This window comes from Hippocampus zosterae, chromosome 6, assembly GCF_025434085.1.
Source record: "Hippocampus zosterae strain Florida chromosome 6, ASM2543408v3, whole genome shotgun sequence".
Taxonomy (NCBI): domain Eukaryota; kingdom Metazoa; phylum Chordata; class Actinopteri; order Syngnathiformes; family Syngnathidae; genus Hippocampus; species Hippocampus zosterae.
In genome coordinates this window covers 4414842-4435951 of record NC_067456.1, presented here as the reverse complement: position 1 = coordinate 4435951, position 21110 = coordinate 4414842, and the positions used below count along the sequence as shown (strand labels likewise).

General features: G+C 43.3%; 2 protein-coding genes across 4 annotated transcripts in view; both read right to left on the bottom strand.

Annotated features, from left to right (window-relative positions):
• The window catches only part of rtkna (rhotekin a), a 54576-nt gene extending 39327 nt beyond the window's left edge, over positions 1–15249 (bottom strand). For 2 of the 3 annotated variants that reach the window (XM_052067413.1, XM_052067412.1), the window contains exon 1: positions 14812–15248. In XM_052067413.1, the coding sequence (XP_051923373.1) occupies positions 14812–14922 (111 nt within the window). In that variant the 5' untranslated portion in view covers positions 14923–15248. Of the gene's footprint in view, positions 1–14811 lie in introns of all 3 variants that reach the window. The other variant, XM_052067409.1, reaches the window with a different exon arrangement.
• Positions 15250–18961: 3712 nt separating this feature from the next.
• Positions 18962–21110, bottom strand: part of smn1 (survival of motor neuron 1, telomeric) — a 2465-nt gene continuing 316 nt past the window's right edge. The window contains exons 2-8 of the mRNA XM_052067482.1: positions 20503–20574; positions 20292–20411; positions 19994–20185; positions 19676–19849; positions 19443–19517; positions 19218–19325; positions 18962–19125 (exon numbers count right to left, since the gene is read on the bottom strand). Coding sequence (XP_051923442.1) covers positions 19069–19125; positions 19218–19325; positions 19443–19517; positions 19676–19849; positions 19994–20185; positions 20292–20411; positions 20503–20574 — 798 coding nt within the window. The 3' untranslated portion in view covers positions 18962–19068. The remainder of the gene's footprint in view (positions 19126–19217; positions 19326–19442; positions 19518–19675; positions 19850–19993; positions 20186–20291; positions 20412–20502; positions 20575–21110) is intronic.

Sequence of the window (21110 nt, the reverse complement as noted above, 5' to 3'; positions counted from 1 at the left end):
GGATCAGTGCGTTTCACTTAGGTGGATGTTGAACCTTTAGAGAACCTATCCACGCACGACAATACACTTAAATGCCTTTTCAGAGTCCGACAATAAAAACAAAAGGGGCTTTAAAAGCCTTTGGACCTGTGAGGAGGAGAGCCAGCCGTGCCGGTAGCAAGCTGGGTCATTTCCCTAAGGAAAGCCTCCACCCTTGCGAGCTTAAATCACCCAGCTAATGTGTCGCCAGACATCAACATACACACACACACACACACACACACACACACACACACACACACACACACACACACACACTAAGAGTGGAGATTTATTGTTCTTGGGGTCGAAAGAGAAATAGTTGACTTGACTGTTCTGAAGGGCGGGGCGAGATATGGACGCTCAGGAAAACATTTTGAAACATGCCAAGGAATGCACATGAATGTATGTGCGGGGGGAATGGGAGGGAAATGTGGAATCGGACCCCCATTTGGAGCTTTGACAGCTTCCAGGAAAACTCTGGAAAACATTTGGAAGTGTACAGTATGTGTGGGAAATTCTCTCCAAACATCCAGAAGTCCATTTGAGACGTCACAGCTCATTGATGTTGGTCTCTGATGGTCTTCCTCACAATCTCTGGTATTTGAGGGGCAGAATAGGGTCTTCCTCAAAGTGCTCCCAAAAAGTTACAAGTGTAGGATTTGTTCATGAAATAAGAACTGGGGAGCTTTGGAACTGCTGTGCCAACAATGTAGATATTTTTTGATTAGACTGTCCAAAAGTTCTGTACTTTGCTCAAATACATATTTGTAATGACATCTCGCCACCAACTTGTCCCATTTTCTTCACTTTTGCTACTCTGTGCTGTTCCAGTTTGGCTCAGCTCTCGCCGCCTCGGATTGCAGCGGTTTATTTTCCACCTGTTTCATAATGTTCAGAAAGCATCACTGAAAACAAGACATGCCAACGCAAAGAACGAAGACGAGAACGGCGGTCATCTGTATTTATGCCGGGGCAAGAATGAGTTGGAGACTTTTTAGGAGGCAAGCGATTGCAATAAGAGAACGTAAAGCGGAGACTGTAAGTCAAGGCCACAGCTACGCAAGCTAATGTTAGCGCGCTTATTTTTAGCAGTGTGTGCTCAGTTGATATACATGTCACAATGCTAAATCGGATAAGCGGGTGACAGTGGTTTATGTCGCTCGTAGAATCTGCTCAGCACATATGCCAACGGATCAGGACCAGGAGCAGGTTCCGCAAAGATAAAACAGCAATATTCTATTGATTTTGTGGCATACTAGGGTGGCTCTATTTTTAGCAATTGTGTAATAACAGTATCCCCGAGTCTCTGTGCTAGATGACCTATTTTGGTATAGTATTGTTTCAACCAGCCAGGACACCTTTCATGTTGTATTTGCACAAGGCTCGGTGTTAAAATGACACCGAGCCTTGCTTACCTATAGGTAAGCAAGTATAGAAAATGGATGGCTGGCTGTCAAGAATGTTAGGAGGATACAAATTTGTTCGTATATACGCGCGCATGAAACCAGAAGGACAGAGTGTAAATTAATTTCTACATCGTACGTATGAATTAATGGTGTTTCAGTCTGTGCAAATCTCCCTCCAAAACAACACACAGACTGACTGACAGAAAAGAAATCTGAAGAGAACAAAAGCAGACCTAAGTCTTAGGCCATTAACTCAATGACAGGCCGGCTGGCAGGCAAGCAGGAGACTCAGGCGAAGTGCAACAATGCCAGTTGGCCAGAGGCCACAAAAGGAGGCTAACTACAGTTGATTAAAGCTTTGTGAATAAACTTTCAGAGCTAAAAGTTCCATAATGATGACTGCCCATCAAATGTGCAGCTTGGTGTGTGATTTTAGGAGTCCTCTGAACAGATCGATGGAGTCATGAAAAGACGCCTGCCTGCATGGCTCCTTCTGGTGTGCGCTTTGCCCACCAGGGGGAAGTATAATACATGCATTCAGAAAAGAAGACCGTCACAACTGCTCAGCAAGCTGATGGCAGAAGTCCATTTTTCACAGAGGATAAAGAATACGTGCTTCTAAGTATTGTTATGTTGTCTGTCAACATGTGTTGCTACACCATTTGTGTTCAAATGGCTGTTGGTTATATGAGGGTTACAACATCAATGCTAGTTACAACAACCGGTCTACGTTGTTTTGCACTGTGCTTTAGCTTGACGATAGCGGACTTTCCTGAGGCAATTCTCTTCGCTGAGAAGCCAAATTGTTGCTTGGTTTGAAGTTTGTGCCACTATCTGAAATACATACAGTATGTATTTTTTGAGCAAAATAGAACCAGAAAACAAAAACCCGTCGAGCCACTCATGAGTCGATGTACCACTCCATATTGTCGATGGGTTTCTATCACTAGAATGACATTTGCTGTGAGGGGATAGCATTTATGATTGCAAGTTCTAGTTCTCTAGGGCATTGGGCTGCTTTGTGTTCTCAACGGATGTGCAAAGGAGTATGTACAATTTCCTGTGTATGCTCGTAATCAGTCAGAGGAACAATGCTGGGGCCAGCCTGCAGAATTAAGAGGTGCTCAGGAAACACAACTTATCCTTTTTATACAGTGATAGACGAAATCACTAATTAGGGCTGAACGATTTATTGCATTGGCAAATATAGATTTTGAGGGAAAAAGAAATCGCAATTAGATTATTTCCCAAAAAAAACTTCAGCCCTCACATTAAAACGGAGCTTTCATTGAATTGCTTTCATTGAATTGCCTTCATTTAGTCCTCAGAATTTTGGTCCGTTCATCCATCTGCTTAAGAGCTCCATCCATCCAGCCTTCATCCAATACCACCCCCATCTAGGAATTAGCATTTTACGAAATTTCCCATTTAATGAACAGCATTCTTCCACAAAACATTTACAACAACCGACCATTATACTTTGCTCTCAGGTGCTCATTTCCACAGTATAAGCACGGCAGGCATTGGGTCACAACCGCCGGACCCGATGACAGCAGCGGGTGATGAGCTGTAAAAGCAGACGTATCATGGAAAAATCCCCCTGGATTAATCAGTCAATCATCGGTTACATCGCATGAAGAAAAGACCTGCGGCGACGGCTGCACAGTCATAACTCTGTCACCGTGGCAGAGCAATGACATAATAAATCTCATCCGCAGCCTACCTTCTTATTAGGTGTATTAGCTTCCCTCAGTAAATTCTGACCGATCTGGCTTCTAATTTACCATCAGATACGCGGCAGAGGTGTCGTGGCGAGTCATGTTGGAAATTATACGCCGACCCAGACGTATAAATCTTTCGGGGGAGTCCGAATACATGAAAATGAATTCCATGTCCCCATAAGAAGGTTGGGGGAGGAATTTGGCTCTCGATAGATGAAGCAGTACATTTATCTCCATTAAATTTAGGAGGCCCCTCCAAGCAGCTTTATGTGGATTTGAGGAGGGAAAACATTCATCCATCTAATTTCTAGACCTTCTTGTCCTCGTTACAATTGAGGGTGAGTTGGAGTCGATAAAAGCTGACTTTGTGCAAGGAGTCAGGTCGACCCTGAAATGGTCACCAGGCAATCACGGGGCACAATAATTCAGTCGTCTGCCAGTGGATAATGGAAAGAGCAGCCTTCAAATAACCAAACGTTTTGGGATGTGAGCAGTTAGCCCAAGTACAAGGTCAAAACTCTCCCATAAGCACAGGGGGAGCATGAAAACTCCACACAGGGAGTCCGTAGGTGAGATTTGAACCCTTAACCGAAGAACTGTCAGAGACACTTGCTTGTCACTCGATCACCATGTTGCATATGGAAAAACAGCCATAAAAAAATGTGTGCTCTTCGAAAATTAATGTGAATGACTGCATGATTAAAACAAATCGGAGGGGAATTCTTTCAAAGTGCCAAGAAAGTTAAAGGTGGCGGTAACCTTCCACTCTAGCTGCTCTATAATGGAGCAATGGCTCCCTCTGATGGGCTTGACGAAATAAACAAGATACAAAGCACAAAAATCACAAGGATTTGTACAATCCATCCATGATCTGAGCTGTTTATCCTCACAAGGGTCGCAAGAGTGCCGGATCCAATGCCGGCTGTCTTCGGGCAGCAGGCGGGCTACACCGTGAACTGGTTGCCAGCCAATCGCAGGGCACACATGGACAAACAACCGTTCACGCTCACAATCACAACCCAGGACAATTTAGAGCGCTCCATTTACCTACCATGCATGTTTTTGCAATGTGGGAGGAAACCCACAAAGGCACGGGGGGAAACATGCAAACTCCACACAGGAAGGCCGGAGCCCGGAATCAAACCCAGAACCTCTTCACTGTGAAGCGGACGTGCTAACCAGTCTTCCCCGTGCCGCTGATGTGGGATTTGTGTCCTGGCTTATTTTGACCATTGTTACGACATGCTCAATCTATTTATTTTCCTGAATTTAGTGTGGGGTATATATATTATGCAAGTTTGAGGGAAACGTTTGCAGAAGACTCATTTGCAGTGTCAAAGTCTTTCCATTGGGAGACGTGGTCGCTTGTCGCAAAACGTAAATACATAGAGTGTAGTTACCCATCCGTCTCACAAGGGTCGCGGGGGGGGGAGTGCTGTAGCCTATCCCAGCTGTCTTCGGGCAGCAGGCGGGGGACACCCTGAACTGGTTGCCAGCCAATCACAGGGCACACATAGACGAACAACCAACCACGCTCACACTCACACCTAGGGACAATTTAGAGCGTCCATTCAGCCTGTCATGCATGTTTTTTGGGAATGTGGGAGGAAACTGGAATAGCCAGAGAAAACCCACGCAGGCATGGGGAGAACATCCAAACTCCACACAGGAAGGCTGGAGCTGGAATCGAACCCGGTACCTCTGCACTGCGAGGTCGACGCGTTAACCACTCGGCCACCCTATAGTGTAGTTAATTTACTGAAAATGCCGATCCTCACAGGACAACGTAAACGAGTTGTCAGCAGAGCAAACATCACATGTCGAAGTCACTAAAGTAGATCACGCTGACAATGTTTAGTCCAATCTTGTCACGCGGAAACATGCTTCTCGCTTGTGGGTGATCATGCTGATGACACAGATAAACAAAGTATAATGAACCCATGATTTCCTTAGTGGACAAAACAATTGCGCGGACAGCAGGAACACGGCGGCCGTAACGACCAGAATGGACAAGCCAGTTAGCCACCGGGGTCCAGTAAAGAGCGCATCAAAGCAGTGGCGCGCCAGCTGGGCCTTCTATCACCCATCTGCTCTCATGCACTCCGGCCCCTGCTTAGCAACATCACAGAGAAACCTCAATTTCTCCTTTCTACAATGATCAACTGTAGATAAATACAGAAACACAAATATTGCCCTTAACTGGGAAAGCGAGTGACCAAAATTAAAAACAAAAAAAATCTTTAAATGTCCAATAGCGTTTAAGAATGACTTTTCTGCTCGCCACCAGTACGTTTAGATAAGACTAGCTGGTTCGCCGCCCTCCGGGCGGCTCATCAGCTAGTTCCTGCGGAAGGCTGGTAAGGTGGGCCTTCGGCCCACAAAAGTGTTGTTGCTTGGTTCAACTTTTTGTTCATCTTCATTGCTTATCGCGAAAATAAAGAGATGTTTAGCTCTACTAAATAACTAACAATTTCATTGCGATGCTTGTGGGTAGACAACATTTTTTCGCTAAGATGCCCGCGCGATCGTAGTGAGCCACTGCCTGAGCGGCGCAGTGGCGGCGCGGTGAGGTACGTTTTGAAAAGGCACAGACGGAAGGACAGACCGCGTGCGGGACGACGCGCAATATATATATAGATAATAAGATAAGAAAACCTTTACTTGTCTCATAATGGAGAAATTCCCCAACTGAATCTAAAACTGAACAAAAAGAAACATCATTAAAAAATAATAATAATAATAATAATAAGAGTGGTTAAAATGTGTCTTTTGGGAGGTCGCCCTCTCAAAAACAGCATGAACATTCCTCAGTTGCCAACCTTGGCGGTTCATCTCTGTGTACAAAAGAGAGGCCTTGATTCTATCTACATCACAGCTTTGTCGGGTGGTTATTTGATGAATAGCAGAAAAGCACAGCGGGCTCTTTGTTCTGAAGCGGAGGGAGAAAAACAGGGAAAAAGGGCCGAAAAGGTGTGTGGCAATGCTACGTAATCTTGAGCCTCCATGACTTGTACTGGTAACGGGCTGACGTCGTTGGAATGGCTCACAGTGAAGGTGACTACTAGTTGCTGTCAGTGCCGACTAATACTTTACACCACCATCAACCGGTCACCCATACGTGTGTGCGTGCGCGTACTTGCCTTTGAGAAATCCAAGAAAGGTATCACAAAGAACAACTGAGCATGAGACTTGCAGACTTGAACAATAACTCATCGGGGGGCTAGCCATAAGTGTCAGACACTGTAAATGATATCCAGACATTAGTACGTTACGTGTGTGTGTGTGTGTGTGTGTGTGTGTGCGTCTTTGCCAATGTTTAACAGAGCTGCCTTCAGTGGAGGTCTTTTGTTCACACAAAGAAGATACCTTTGGCATGAGGCGGCAGAGCTCTCATTTTATAACCTGCTAACGTCGGGCCCCGACAGGCTACGGTGAAGGTCACTTGGGGGCGTGAGCTGAGGCGAAAAGAAAGAATGAAAGAAAAAAAAAGATGGAAAGATAAAATGTTTAAAAAAAGGAGACGGAACAAAAAGTAATTTTCTCTGACAGTGTGGAGGATAAGACAAAAGAGGACTTCCTGAGTGTTCAGAAAAGTGGGTTAGTGCTTTAGAGGACGGGGCGGTGGGGCGGTTGGGTGGGTGGGGGGGGGGGGAGGGGGCATTTTACTTGTAACATCAGGGGACCCGAGCCTCAAAGCCGCAGATTGTCCCACATAATACATCTCTCCCGAGGAAGGTGCAGCCTGACAGGAAATGAATGTGGAAGGATGTGAATGATGAGCAGCAACATTGGGCACGCCTGAGATCCGATACAGGAGTAGGAGCCTGTCAAAAGCTCTCCTTGTACTAAGACAAAAAACAAAAAAAAATGGCAGTTGAACGTTTTGATATTGCGCTTGGAATTTATTGTGGTGAGGAAGTGCACCGTTTCATCCTGAAAGGTGTTGCTAATATTTCACAGCTCTCACATGACGGCGGGATTATTCACGACACCACTAATGCAAGTGGACAACTCCGATTATAATCTCGAATACCAAATGAAAAGGTCTCGCAATTCTAACGAGATTAAGAAAACGAATACGAAAAACCTGTCGCTTCATGAAAGCATTGTTATTCTCAAGTCAACATTTGCCATTTCTTTAAAAAAATGGATTGGATTTGTCAACATAGCCTAGTCTATATATTGTAAAAACCTCATTCAGGTTTTGTCTACAGCACCTCTGCTGGACAGGTGAGGTACTTCACATCGGTTCGAATTCTGCTGAACATAATTATTTTGCTATACAGCCAAAATACATGAATAATATGTACGGCGTAAGTTAAGGTAACTGGTGTAATTTACCCCATGGCTACCATAATGGATTTATTAGCTCCACAGCTAATATTTTGCTATTTTATGCTAGCTGCAATATCAAATGTATATCTTATCGAAATCCTAATTTAGGTATGAAACTAATGTAAAACCATGGACATCCGTCTTTACACAATAATCATAAACCCCATGGTAGAATCAGCATCAATCATCAGTGAAAAAAAAAATTTTGGGGGGGGGGGTGGTATGGGAGGGGGGCATAAATGTCGAAGCCACATGCTCAACATTTTTTTTATGGTTTCTTAGAAACAAGGGGTGGCTCAACATACCCGTAAACTCAAATTACGCCCGCCCCCACCCCACTGGCTTCCCTGTGACTCAAATATAAGCTACGCAGTGTTTTATGCTCCAGACTTCTGAAACAGATTGTGTTCAACTTTGTATTTGCAGATACCAACCAGTACGGTCCTGAATTACTCAAGCATGACGGTGATTTTCAAAGTCATATTCACTTCCCGCTACGCCGTCAGTATATTGATGCGGTTTTCCCGAGCAGCCAGGGAGTGTTGTCGATGCGTTCCATTTGTCTGCTCAAACATCAGGTGGGCAAAACGTGGCCGTTATTGCGAAAAATCGATGGACCTTGCGCAGTACGCCCCAGTGGTTCGTCACTGTCTGAATGCGAGTGTGTGTGTGTGTGAGCGAGTGAGTCAAACAGTAGCTGACATAAGGAACAGCTGCAATGAGCAACTGGCTAATCGGCGTTGGGAACACAAAAGGTGGAAATAGACGAGCGTGTTGCTCATGTGTAGACACGTAGGAACAGACTGTTATGTGCGACTCGCGTCTCCGACTCTGTGCTAATGTTAACTGTATCAACCGGACTTCCAAGAGATCCTCCGAGAGTAATTAAGGCTCTGATGTCGTTTTTACAAGCGCTGTAAACAAATGTGACACAAATGTTAACGCTACATGAGCACTGACCTGGCTGGTCCACAAATAAAGAAATTTAAGTATGCGATCGACATTCGGCCAAATATTAAAATCTTATTTAACACATCACACGTAGAAAATATAATGGTGCAAGTTTGAAACGTATATTGTTTCCTGTAGGAGCAATCACGGTTTGGTCAATGGCATCATAACATTACGGCATTAGTCAGAATCTCAACAAGTGATGCATTTGTAGATATTCATTCATTCATTCATCTTCCGTACCGCTTGATCCTCACTAGGGTCGCGGGGGGTGCTGGAGCCCATCCCAGCCGTCTCCGGGCAGTAGGCGGGGGACACCCTGAATCGGTTGCCAGCCAATCGCAGGGCACACATAGACGAACAACCATCCACGCTCACACTCACACCTAGGGACAATTTAGAGTGTTCAATGAGCATGTTTTTGGAATGTGGGAGGAAACCGGAGCACCCGGAGAAAACCCACGCAGGCCCGGGGAGAACATGCAAACTCCACACAGGGAGGCCGGAGCTGGAATCGAACCCGGTACCTCTGCACTGTGAAGCCAACGTGCTAACCACTGGACTACCGGGCTGCTCATTTGTAGATAGTCAAATCTAAATGTAACATTTTTGGAATTGGGATTTTGTGTATGTATCTGAATTAAAACAACGACATGGTCAGTGATAAACTTCAACAAAAGTTACAGAGTTGCCGAGTGTGTGTGGAACGAGCCCACGTTCGGGCTTTTCTGTGTCGACACAAACAAGTGAGCTGAAATTCAGTCAGTGTGCGAAGATGCAAATGAGAGTTTGGAGTTTGGAGTGCTGCATTGCAACAATGACATCAACACTGGTGTGTGAAATTCTAACAAATACATCCATTATCAATCTGAGTGAGTCAATCCCCCCCCATCCCCACCCCCATTGAAATTTGTCCGTGAAGTAAGTCAAATCTTTTGAGTGAGCCATGTTCTGTTTTCAAACAACCAATTCATTTCTATGCTTAGTAGTTGGACATGGCTGATTTGCTCTCATGGCTAGAAGGAAGTGAAAAAACAGATTAACCCCCCAGCACCACCCACCCCCCCACACACACATTTTTGCAAGCACTCATGCAGAGGCAGAGCAAGATATATGCAAAGCTTGTGTAACTATATAAAAAAACGTGTTCAACAGTTGCTGGCAAAAGTGTCCCCCGGCATGCCGGGAGAGCTTCCAAGCATGCAACCGGTTGAACTTAGTTTTGACTCTAAAAGGGGCTTCGAGCGTTTCACGACCGGCATTGACAGAAGGCATTTGGGGCGCATAAACACACTTCCTAAATTTGACAACTAATGGACAGTCTAACTCGGGCAAATGGAGGATGAAAATTGTGCATCCACTCTTGAGCACCTACGGGGCCCGTGGGTTTGTCATTTTATGACGTCGGAAAGCGTTTGGGGCTCCGGAGCAGCGAGGGTCCATTGTTGATTGGGTACACAGAGTTCTTTTGACGCACTGAAAGAGCATGTTGTCATTCCTTGGACACCACTCTTTCCTCAACTGGCACATGGTCTAAGAGGTTTTGCTTTTATTTATTTATTTTGGGCAGAAGTGTTGCCGTGGCAACATCTATACGATCTCTTTCTCTCTCTGTGTGTGTGTGTGTGTGTGTGTGTGTGTAGGTGGACAGGCAAATCTACTTTTGTGAACTTGGTTTATCATCAGGTTTTGGCAAAGCCTCGTTAAACACTCAGCACAGAAGGCTGTCGGTATTTGACGTCCATACACATCAGAATTTAGTCGGACTTCAAATAAAAACGCATCATGAAGAAGTACAAAACTGACATATGCGATAAATCTCATTTTCCTCCCAGCACTCATACTAGCATATGATTTTAGACTCGGTTGAGCAAAACAACTCCGTTATTGTGACTCATTCGCTCTAAGGATTCCTTTCACGGTCCGAGGTTGTAGCACTTGTTTGAGAAAAACAAAGTAAAACCGATTTGCTTCAGCAGTGACAGTTTTCTGACTTTTTTCAGAGAGATAGAGCAGCCAAAGGTTCAAAAGGCGACATCGTAAAATATGTCTAATTATAATAACGGCCAGCTCAAAGATCTTGGGGAAAACTGTGGGCAGAAGGGTGCGCCATCTTATACACACACACACACACACACACACACGCACACTTTTTAGCCTAACCACTTTCAGGCCGGGCAAAGTTGGTGGTAACCACAGCGGCGTGGTTGGTGAGCATCACTGGGTTAGAAAAAAACGCAAGGCTTTAAAATAGAGTGCATTCCATGTTAATTATTATAGCGGGTGTCTTGGCAGACTCCTGGGTGGCTTCAGCTGACAAAATAGATTTTAGAGAGCATCGAGGAAAGAACAAAAGGCCTGATGCGAAGAGCAGAGTTCTCTTTCGTGCCCATCGCAGGAAGCATGCAGCCGATCAACAGGATAATGAGTGAAGAAATTTTGATGCAAACACTGCAGGTGAGCGGAATTGTTTACATGGCTTCTTTTGCTGTTTTCGACTCCCTGACCACTATGACCCCCGCCCCCGAGGACCACAGATGCTGTGGAACCAGAAAACAGCCACCAGATCCTCAATCAGACATTCCATTTTGCAATCAAATTCTAATCCGGTGCCTTGCAAGCAGTTGATTCAACCCGAAATGGGCCATTCCCTCCAAATCCTCACACATAAACAGCAGCCTAATTCCACAATATTTTTCAAATAAAAATAGCAGCCATTAAGTTGAACGCAGCCGGGCTCTCAGCTCCATTTGCCTCCTGCCTCCAGCAAAATAGCTAAAAATAAATAAATACAGAAAAAGATTCAATGCTCACTGGCCGACCTTCTCGGCCTTTTGCGCCAATCACGGATGATATGTCCAGTGACTGAGCATCAAACCCATTTAAAGGTCAACTCTGCACACTTGAAGTTGTGTCCTAACAAGAGTTTTTGTCTACAGTAAGCATAGAATTAAATTACAGAGCAGTCACGTTTCGAGCAACAGTGGTTCAGCCTAAAGCGGTGTGTTGAATAACCCATTGATTCCCCTGCAAACTACCTCAAAGGCTTTCATTTAGGAGCGCACCCAAATTAGTCTTTGGCACTGGAGGCAGGCTGTTAAATCTGCTTCATTCAGACTTGAGTTTAGCATTCACCACAACGAATCCCCAGCAGCTCATACAAAACTCTTGGGAGTCCACAACCTCCGACTGTAAAACCACGTGCTCGACTTTTATCGAGGCCGTCACAAAAGACTCCGAGATCATCACCTCGAGTGCAGGGGTTCCACAGGGATGTATGCTCAGCCCACTGCTGACCTATGACTTTCTTCCCAACCCACAGCACCAACCACATCATCGCGTTTGCGCAGGATGACTGTATGGGCCTCATTACCAACAATGACAAAGCCGACAACAGGGAGCTAGAGTCCTACTAGGGCAGTGCTGAGAGCTGATTTGCCATTATTTAACACAATATGTAAATGTGAAGGTGAAGGTATTATTTCTGTCCACTTGGGGCTGCCATCCTCACCTTCTACTGGAGAATTAGCAATGTTCTGTGTGCACCCTTTAGCCAGTCTACATGTCGAGTTACTCGGTGTGACAGGTGGCCATTGGCAGATCGTGAGAGAAAGTGCTGATGGCGCGTTTGTTTATTTATCGTTTGCTTGAGATCGGACATGTACTGGCAGCCGAGTCTATCCTTGATCACTTGCCGGTCACAATAGATTCCAACTAGCCGATGGTAGACGATATAAAATTAGATAACACCGTTATATAACCTGGTGTTAGCAACGGTAGACCTGCTGTTGTGGTAAAAACTGCAATTTATCTTCTTTTTCAATAGCGGAACCATCCCAATCTTCAGATATTATGCGTCTTTTATGGACTCCTGGAGGGGATCTGAGCTGCTTCGAAACAGCAATTTTGATTCACCCCATGTACCTGAACGTACGGTACTGGAATTCTTTGATTAATTGTTACAGCCCGAATTGAGAGTGTCATCACTGGCTGCATCGCTGTATGGTACAGAGGCTTGCAGTGCCTCCTGACAAAAGGCAAGTGTGAAATAAAGACAGCGAGCAAGCGTGTGCCCTTCTACCCTTTCTCACAGACAACAACGACTTCGTGACCAACAGAGCCACCAGCATTGCAGGTGACACCTATGTGTCTCTGACACTCCTGCCTCCTGCCTTCAGGGTACCAAAGCCTCCTGGTTCACTCCACTTTATGCTTTCAAATTACATGGGGGGGGAGAAAAAAAACCTTTTGTGCGGAAAATATATATCCCACATTTGTGGCAATGTGTCACAGCTTTCTCCTGAACATCAATTTCAATTATTTTTGTACCGTTTCCGACAAACTTGCAGTGGGAACACAGTGAAAGCATGTTACCGCTTGACTTTGATCACTCAGCAAACCGTGTAAATCAAATCATCATCCACTCCTCTATAATAACCTCGTGCTTTACCAACGACTGCACCCCCGGGAGATGCAGGGGCTCCCCGTGTGTCACATGTGAACTCTGCAGTGCAAGCGGTATGACTTGTGACAACAAATCGATATACGATGGAGTGTGCATGTCTTCCAGAGGTTAGAAAGTTGGCTCCCTGTGAGATGAATGCACCCCCGCCAATAAATAAGCTAAAAGAAGGCGTGAATTCGTCAGAGACTTCTGGAAATGGAGAGACAGAATCGATGACTTATCCTTCACCTTTTTTTTTTTCTGTATTGCACCATCAACATTCCTCAAGCTTCAATTTACAGTTCAGACGCAAACACACACACACACACACACTACTACATACCATACCCTCAATAACAATCCTCCAGCACAGGGTGCTTCTTAAAATGTAAGAGACAGAAAGAGAATCTATAAAAAATGCATTTTTTGTCACAGTTCTTGGCGGAAATATTTGAATGGTGTACAGGGATGTCCTCATTTGATTTCTTTTGCTGTCATTTCAGCTTCGAAACAGCATTTACTCGCACGATGTGCACAACACATCGCTTTTGTTTATGACTGCAGACTTCCTAACCAAACAGCAGCTATGGAAGCAGCCTCAGAAGGCAGGAAGAGACCACCGGCATGGATAACTTCTCATCAGAGCAGTCAAGAGAAGTTTGTGTAAAAGTGGTCGGGAGGTTTAGATTAGAAAGCCTTCTGAGACAATCTGTCCTGCTGAAGTACAGTAGCTAGCACGAAGCAGATGTTGATAGGGTGGACCGGAAGTGGGATGCAGCCGCTTCTGGTGATCAACAGCTGAGTTTTGACCTAGTTCTCAACTTTTGGGGGATACAGTTGTATCCTGTATCAGCAAATGTCAATGTGTTTCTACGCACATGCACGCGTGTGCACACACATACACACACACACGCACGCTTTAAGTGCTAATGGTATTTGACCATTCCAAAAGTGTACAAAAATTGCTAGAAGAAGAAAATATAAGCATATAATTAAAATTATACCATTATTACTTCTGGCGCAAGCATCCCAGCACAATTATATTACTAAACTAATGCGGAATATTAAGCAGAAGATGGAAAATAAAAATTAAGTTTTCATTTTTTACCAATCCACAACTGGACACCAAAAACACTCAAATCGCTGCTGGGTTATTACATTGTTTCGCTTAAGGGGAGAAAAATGCTAAATTCGGTAGTAGGAAAGAGTAGTCTAAATAGGAAAGGCAATTAAAATTTGATTAGGCGACAGGCACAATGCAGTGCAGCTCTCGAGTGTAATTAAAGCGAAACAGCAACAAAGCAGCGCTAAATGCACGAGTGTGACTTCGAAATGAAATAAAAGAGCAGGCCAAATGAGTTCGTTCAACATGAGTGAGACCTCCAGTTAGCTCAGTAGCGCCATCTGGCGACGCCAGATGGCGCTATTGAGCATTACGCAGACTCATCATAATTGTGAACAAAATTGGTCCTCTTTCCAGATATAAAATGTTTTAGCAAGAATACTAGGATTCAATCAACACCAATTATGTTACCAAGCCAATTTTATTATAAACAATTATGCATAGTATGTCATGTTGAGGTACTACGTTTGCTAAATTTGTCTCCTTCCTGTAGGGGAGGGGCGCCCTGTGTAATTTAATTAGCAATTACTTCATCAACAATTATATTTTTAAAATTACGCTGATGAGATACAACCCTTTTAGGATATTATTGAAATTAATATCAGGATTTTGAAATAATTAACATTGAAAAATCAGCTTTTTTTTTACACACTGTCCCTTTAACAGAATCGTTTAACACACTAAACGCAACTTAAAATGAAGCATTTTGAATGATGCATGATGTAATAAAGTACCGCAAAAGTACAATGATAGAAAGAGACACTTAAAAATAGATTGTGTACCCCCATGGCGTGTTGATGCTTTGCCTACCTGTGATGTCTTGACGTAAAAACTCTTTCTGAACTTCCCTCGCCGTATCTCCATTTCAAGAGCCGAACCGCGGGCAACCGTGGCTCGGGTTGTTTGATTCCGACAAAACATACTTGCTGGCAGCCTCAACACGCAGGCTCCCGCTGGGACTTTTTTATCCACAAACCGCCGGGAGTCCGAAAAAAAGAGTTCAGTCCGAAAACGAGATGCCGAACTGGGATCCAGGTGGTGCACACAAGGGTGCGCCCACCGGGGAGCGAGTAGGTCGAACCGAGAAAGCTTCGCTTTCAAAAGTGGAAGTTTGAAAAAGGAGTTTCGTTCCCCTTCTCAGGCAACTTTCACGAAACGTGTGTCCTTCGTTGTGCGGCCACCTTAAAGTGCCGGAGCCCGAGAGTAAAGTTTGCCCTTCCCCGTTCAGCGTTCACAAACACTTCCACCGTGCCCCCCTCACAGCCAATACTGTCGAACTTTTCCAATGAGGAACTGAATGAATCCGCTCAAATCCAAATGATTGTTGAAGTTTCAAGAATTTGAATATTTACAAGGGGGAAAAAACGGGGGGAAATGGTGCACTTTCGTAATTAAACCAGCTTCTTCATAAGAAATAAAGCACTTTTATTAGGCATTATCTGTAAATTTTGGCAATTGTTGGCATTTATTTAGCACTTAGCAACATGATTCAGTTAGCAAGGTGGTTGTGTACTGTTTAACGAATATATATATCGTATATATATTTTTAAATAAATGAAAGGTTTTTATATTCATTGATATTTGTAATGCTGCTATTCTTTTTTTCACTTGTTGGTTGCACCTTTTTGGTGTAATCGTGACTAGTGCTGCTAATCTACTTTCCTTCACAAAATATATTTACAAGGAAAAAAACGGGGGAAAATTGTGCACTTTCGTAATTCAACCGGCTTCTTCCTAAGAAACTTTTTTTAGACATTATCTGTACATTTTGGCAATTGTTGGCATTTATTTAGCACTTAGCAACATGATTCAGTTAGCAAGGTGGTTGTGTACTGTTTAACGAATATATATATATATATATATATATATATATATATATATATATATATATATTGTATATATATTTTTAAATAAATGAAATGTTTTTATGGTCATTGATATTTGTAATGCTGCTATTCTTTTTTTCACTTGTTGGTTGCACCTTTTTGGTGTAATCGTGACTAGTGCTGCTAATCTACTTTCCTTCACGGAATGAATAAATACCACCTGTAACACTTTCATCATTTTAAATGTTTTCCCAGGCCTTTATTGTAGCCTTTCAGTTCTTTTGTGTTTGGCAGAATGAAGAATAGCAAATTGACAAGACAATAGTTGTAGAGAAATTAATCTAGGTGTCTCTTTTAACTATCAGTCTAGTCTTTTTAAAGACATAAACTGTTAATTGAAGAGGATGTAATATGTCTGTCGATCCTTGGCAGCACCAGCTATTTACTGGACCTGCTGTGAGTGGAATTCACGGAGGTCAGAGTGTCAGGGAGGATCAGTCACAGTGAAGCAGAGGCCAGAGCCACATGGTAACGGAAACCTGCTGGGTGGATGAAACCCCACAGGAGGAATGCATGCACGCTCGCTCGAGTCTCACAATAGAACAGGTCAATGTAAACATGCGGATTCACAAAAATGGACCTCAAGGTCATTTGTGGGGCATGTCAGCGTTCCCATAGCTACATTCATCCTTTTTTGTAGCCTTCCCTGTCTCAAAAGCAATTATTGCACTCTGCAGAAAATGGGATTCTAGGCCATTTCATTAAAAAGTTACCACATTTTGCCTTGAGTGGCTCAATAACTGTCATTGATACATTTGGTCCCTTGACACTTGACTTTTACGCCTTGATAACAGACCTCGAACAGTTAACTTGAGTGTAATAGTCAAATTACTGGCCTTATCCAGTAGGCCTATATTGGTGTGAAGTGCACATTTTGGTGACCACAAGCTATCTGTTCATATACAGCTCAAAGAAATAAATAAACAGCACAATGTACCGTACCACCAAATTTTCCCTTTATGTTTTGGAGCAGTTTATATCATTTACGGTTAGGCCCAGAAGTATTTGGACAATGGCATCATTTGTAATCAGTTTACTTTTAGAAACACCGCCACAAATTATTTCAATCTCTCCTATTGTTTTATTTTTAATCCTTAGACTGATGGGACACCCTTTAATACACCTTTCTGGTACAAATCATCTTGTTACTGCTGTCTGCAGTCAAGGTATCAATAAACACGACTGACAGTCTTCCTGACATATGATGTGGTATGCTTTGGATCATGAACATTTTATTGCCTTGATCTCATCTGTCCGAAGAGAGTGATTCCAAATAATCGCATGTCTAAATTTTAAATTCATGAAGGCATCCTGGTTGTTGTTTTGACCCCGGGTATCAAAAGTCTACACACCTCTGTTCAAATGGTGGGGTTTGTGGTTTAAAAACAAATAAACCAAGATAAATCACTTGCAGTTGCCCCAAAATATGTTATTAAGAAGCAGGCTGTTTGTTGATGGGTGCTTGCATAAATAGCTTTAGGGTGTGCATCTCATGCTGCAATGTGATCTCACTGGGAGGTGTGCGTGTGTTGCTCCCAGACTGTGTGTGTCAATTTCAGATTATGTTTACAGGTCTGACGCCACGCTGGTCAGTAGGGGGTAGGCAGATATCGGGAGCTTGAGGTTTGAGGGACGCTTTCTCCAAGCGGACCTGCCCGCCTTTCAACTCCTCTCGGAGACTCCATGTGAGTGAGCCCTTTGGGCAGCTCAGCTTCACACAAGCAATGCGCTTAAGCGTGTGCTTTGTCATGGCACATTTTAAACACATCTGGAAGGAAAAGATAGGTTCGCTTTTATCTGCATCTTCTTTTCATCAATCCCGCAAACTATATTTTGTTGGTAACTGCTCCATTTTACTCTCTGCTCACATTTCTGCCCACTTGTCTCAAAAACAAACATGACAGCTAGTCAACACTGACGCAGTAGCACGAGGTTACAAAATGGCATCAACAAAGGAACTGCTGATCATGGAAGAAGAAAAAAAAATGACCGTGGCGCAGCTGGAGGAGGATGATCACATGGTGCAAAAAAAAAAAAAAAAAATGGTGAGACAAGCATGCAGGGAGACTTTTCCACAAAAGACGATTTTCACCCCTCTTCCTAACACTTGTATGTATTCTAAATGCACTGCATGATACGCCACCCATGCAGCTTAAATCCAGAGAAGAGGGAGTGAGCAACTGTCATCTCACCAGCATTTTTTATTTTTTCAACATTTTCCTTCCTTTTCAGTGAACCAAAGCATCGAGGACCCAGAGGAATGACTGTGGCTTTCGAGTCTGCAATCATGTGGTCGTCTATATTCTAAATATAAAAGGGAATAGAGTGCTTTCACAGCTCTTTTGACAATAGGAACCGTTTTTAGGATGCCAGATCAAGGGAAACGACAAATAACAAATCGCACTGAAGAGTGCAATTCAATCGGGTCAACGTGTCATTTGCATTCGTTTGCCTCGCTTTCATGCCACTCTGGGATGTTACCAATGGACAATATGGAAACGTGCACGATACTGTAAAATCCTCCATTAACTTTCTCCATATATTTTCAATATCTCTCTCGCTAGTAAATCACTTCAGTGCCAATGTCCTGAGGGTTTGTGGGATTACTTTCATTGATGTGTCTCCACACTGTAATCATGTCTGCCAGATGTCCCTGCATAGCTCCTGATCCAGGGTGTAAAAGTGACAGATGCAGTGCTTTCTTTCTGGATTAGAGGTCGCAGAGATGGATGCAAAATTGTGACAAGATTTGTTTCTCTGCATCTTCTCCATACCCACTTCACGGTAATGTTTTGACTCCTTTATACGAGTCTGACTTCTGCTGGACAAGGCATGCCATTACAAGCTCATGCATATCTGTTATTCTGCGTGCAAGTCACCTTCATTAAGTATACCACACAAGAATCAAATGATCATCTTTATGAAGGCAGAATATTGGTAGTTTTGATTTGCACCACCAAAGATGCATTCATTGGAAACTTTTGATGAACGTCTTCTATTAGTTTGCATGGAAAATAGAGAGTAAAAGATACTGTAAGTGAAGCCTTTTAAGAGAAAATATTGAGGCAGTTACAGAGTGTTTACTTAATATGCTTTATTAAATCTATTTACATAGAATACAAAACTGTCCTGCATCGTTTGATGTAAACTAACAAGTACATTGGCCACCACTTTTTTTTTTTCATTTCTGGTGCGGCTTGGTCCATTTGGCAGCTTCATTGCGACCTTGTTTCAAACCCTACAAAAGTACAGTTTATTTAAATAAAAATCCCAGCAGAAAATCATTTTAGAATGTACCAGATACGCATTACTCAATGAAACAATACATACCAAGTAGTAGCCTGTGTGGTAGCCACTCATGTACCAGGAAATGAGCATGCTGCCCATGGCCTCGTCGTCTCCCATGTCGGGACTCATGGGCGGAGGCGGAGGGATCATCTGAAGGCACAAACCGAGAGCAACGGAAGAAGCTGACTTGCGGTAAATCCGTGCAGTGTCAATATTTGACTTCAATCACAAAATGTACACGTTTATTACAACTGTCATTAAACTCACTGGCGGGCCGAATTGCATCATTGGAGGCCAGGGGGGAGGTACATGCCCACGACCACCAGAATGTCCTTTTCTACCCTGGGAGTGAAAAACAGTAAGAAACCCATTTTATTCAGTACCCCTGCACAATGGGAGGTGGTGTACAAGTTGGTGAGATGTCTGCGCCACAAATATAGAGCACAGTAACCGAGAAGCACAATTTGGTGACTAAACTATTCATGGCAACGTGATCTTACCTGTCTGAATGGCGGCATGGGAGGTGGGCATGGGGGAGGGAATCCAGGAGCCCACATCGGGGAAGGTGTCTTGGGGAATTTTCCCTTTTGGCTTTTACTGTGTGGCTGTTGCTTGTGCTGGTTTGTTTCTGTTGACCGGTCACTCTCCTCTGTGGAAGATTCTGCCTCTAGTTTCTAAATTGTGAGAAAAATACATCTATACATCTTCATTGGCACATTTTTTTTAAGTGGAGCACACACAAGCCGACAATCGGGTCCAATTTGACCAAGCAAATCCTGAAGAGAGAGATGCCTGCAGAATCAAATCTCGTATTCTACCGTGGCTTTGGTTTCTTCATCGTCGTCAGAGATTGCTGAAAGTAAGTCTTCCAGGTTCTGCTCTTCCTCATTGCCGTAGTCTGTGTAGACAACGATGCATGTGCCCTTCTCCTTGTCGACAGAGGAGATGGTCGCCGAGTATAGTTGACTGTCTTCTGACCAGTACGCACAGCAAGAATCTCCAGCCTGCCACTGTAACAAGAACGCCGATACATTAGCCTTGCATTATTTGGAAATGTAATTTCTTACTTTCTCTTTATTACCACCAGCAACAAACAAATTTAATTTACATCCTCACCTCTTTATCTGTCAATGTATTGATTCTTTTCCTGCTATTCTTCGTTTTATTATTCTTGCGCTTCTTTCCTGGTGGGATTTTGCCTGACGCTTGTGGCTCATCCTCCCCCTTAAGTGCCGTCTGGCATGTCAACAAGAGCATATCTGTGAGTCTGATAACCAACAAAACAAGTAAAAAACAACCTGCATCTAATCATCTTTTTTTTTCTTACCTTAAACGATGCAACAGCCTTATCATATGCTTTTATCAAGGCGGTATCATCCCAAATATCAGAGTCATCACTCTAGAAAAAGGAAAATAAAATATTTCACTTGAATAAACCTTTGAATATGCATGAGGATACGTATTTTTGGCAATGTGCGTCTCTGTCACTTGCCGGCAGTGGTCAGTCAATGAGCTACCTTAAATATAATAACCAAAATATGAGTACCGGTACTCTTGAAAGCAATTTTCATGGTTATTATATGTTTATGCGTGTACCAAGCTTTACAAGTATACCAAATGTAGGATAAAGATTAAGAGAGTTATATTGACTTAGAGGTAGACCAGAAATTTATGCATTTTTACTCGCTTAATGTTTATGAAAGTATCACTTGAATTATCTTTAAAAGATCTGTCTGTTAGTCAGTTGTGGGACTCTGCTTGATCGTTCCAATTTATAAATACTGTATGCCGAAACAGTCCGTCAAAGCGGACAATGTGCAAGACACTATTTCCAAAAAGTTGCACTTTGCCATGGTTTCGAACTGTTTCCATAATTCAGTCCATCTCGTCCGGCGAGACAATATAATACTCGACCAAACCATAACGTATTTTCGG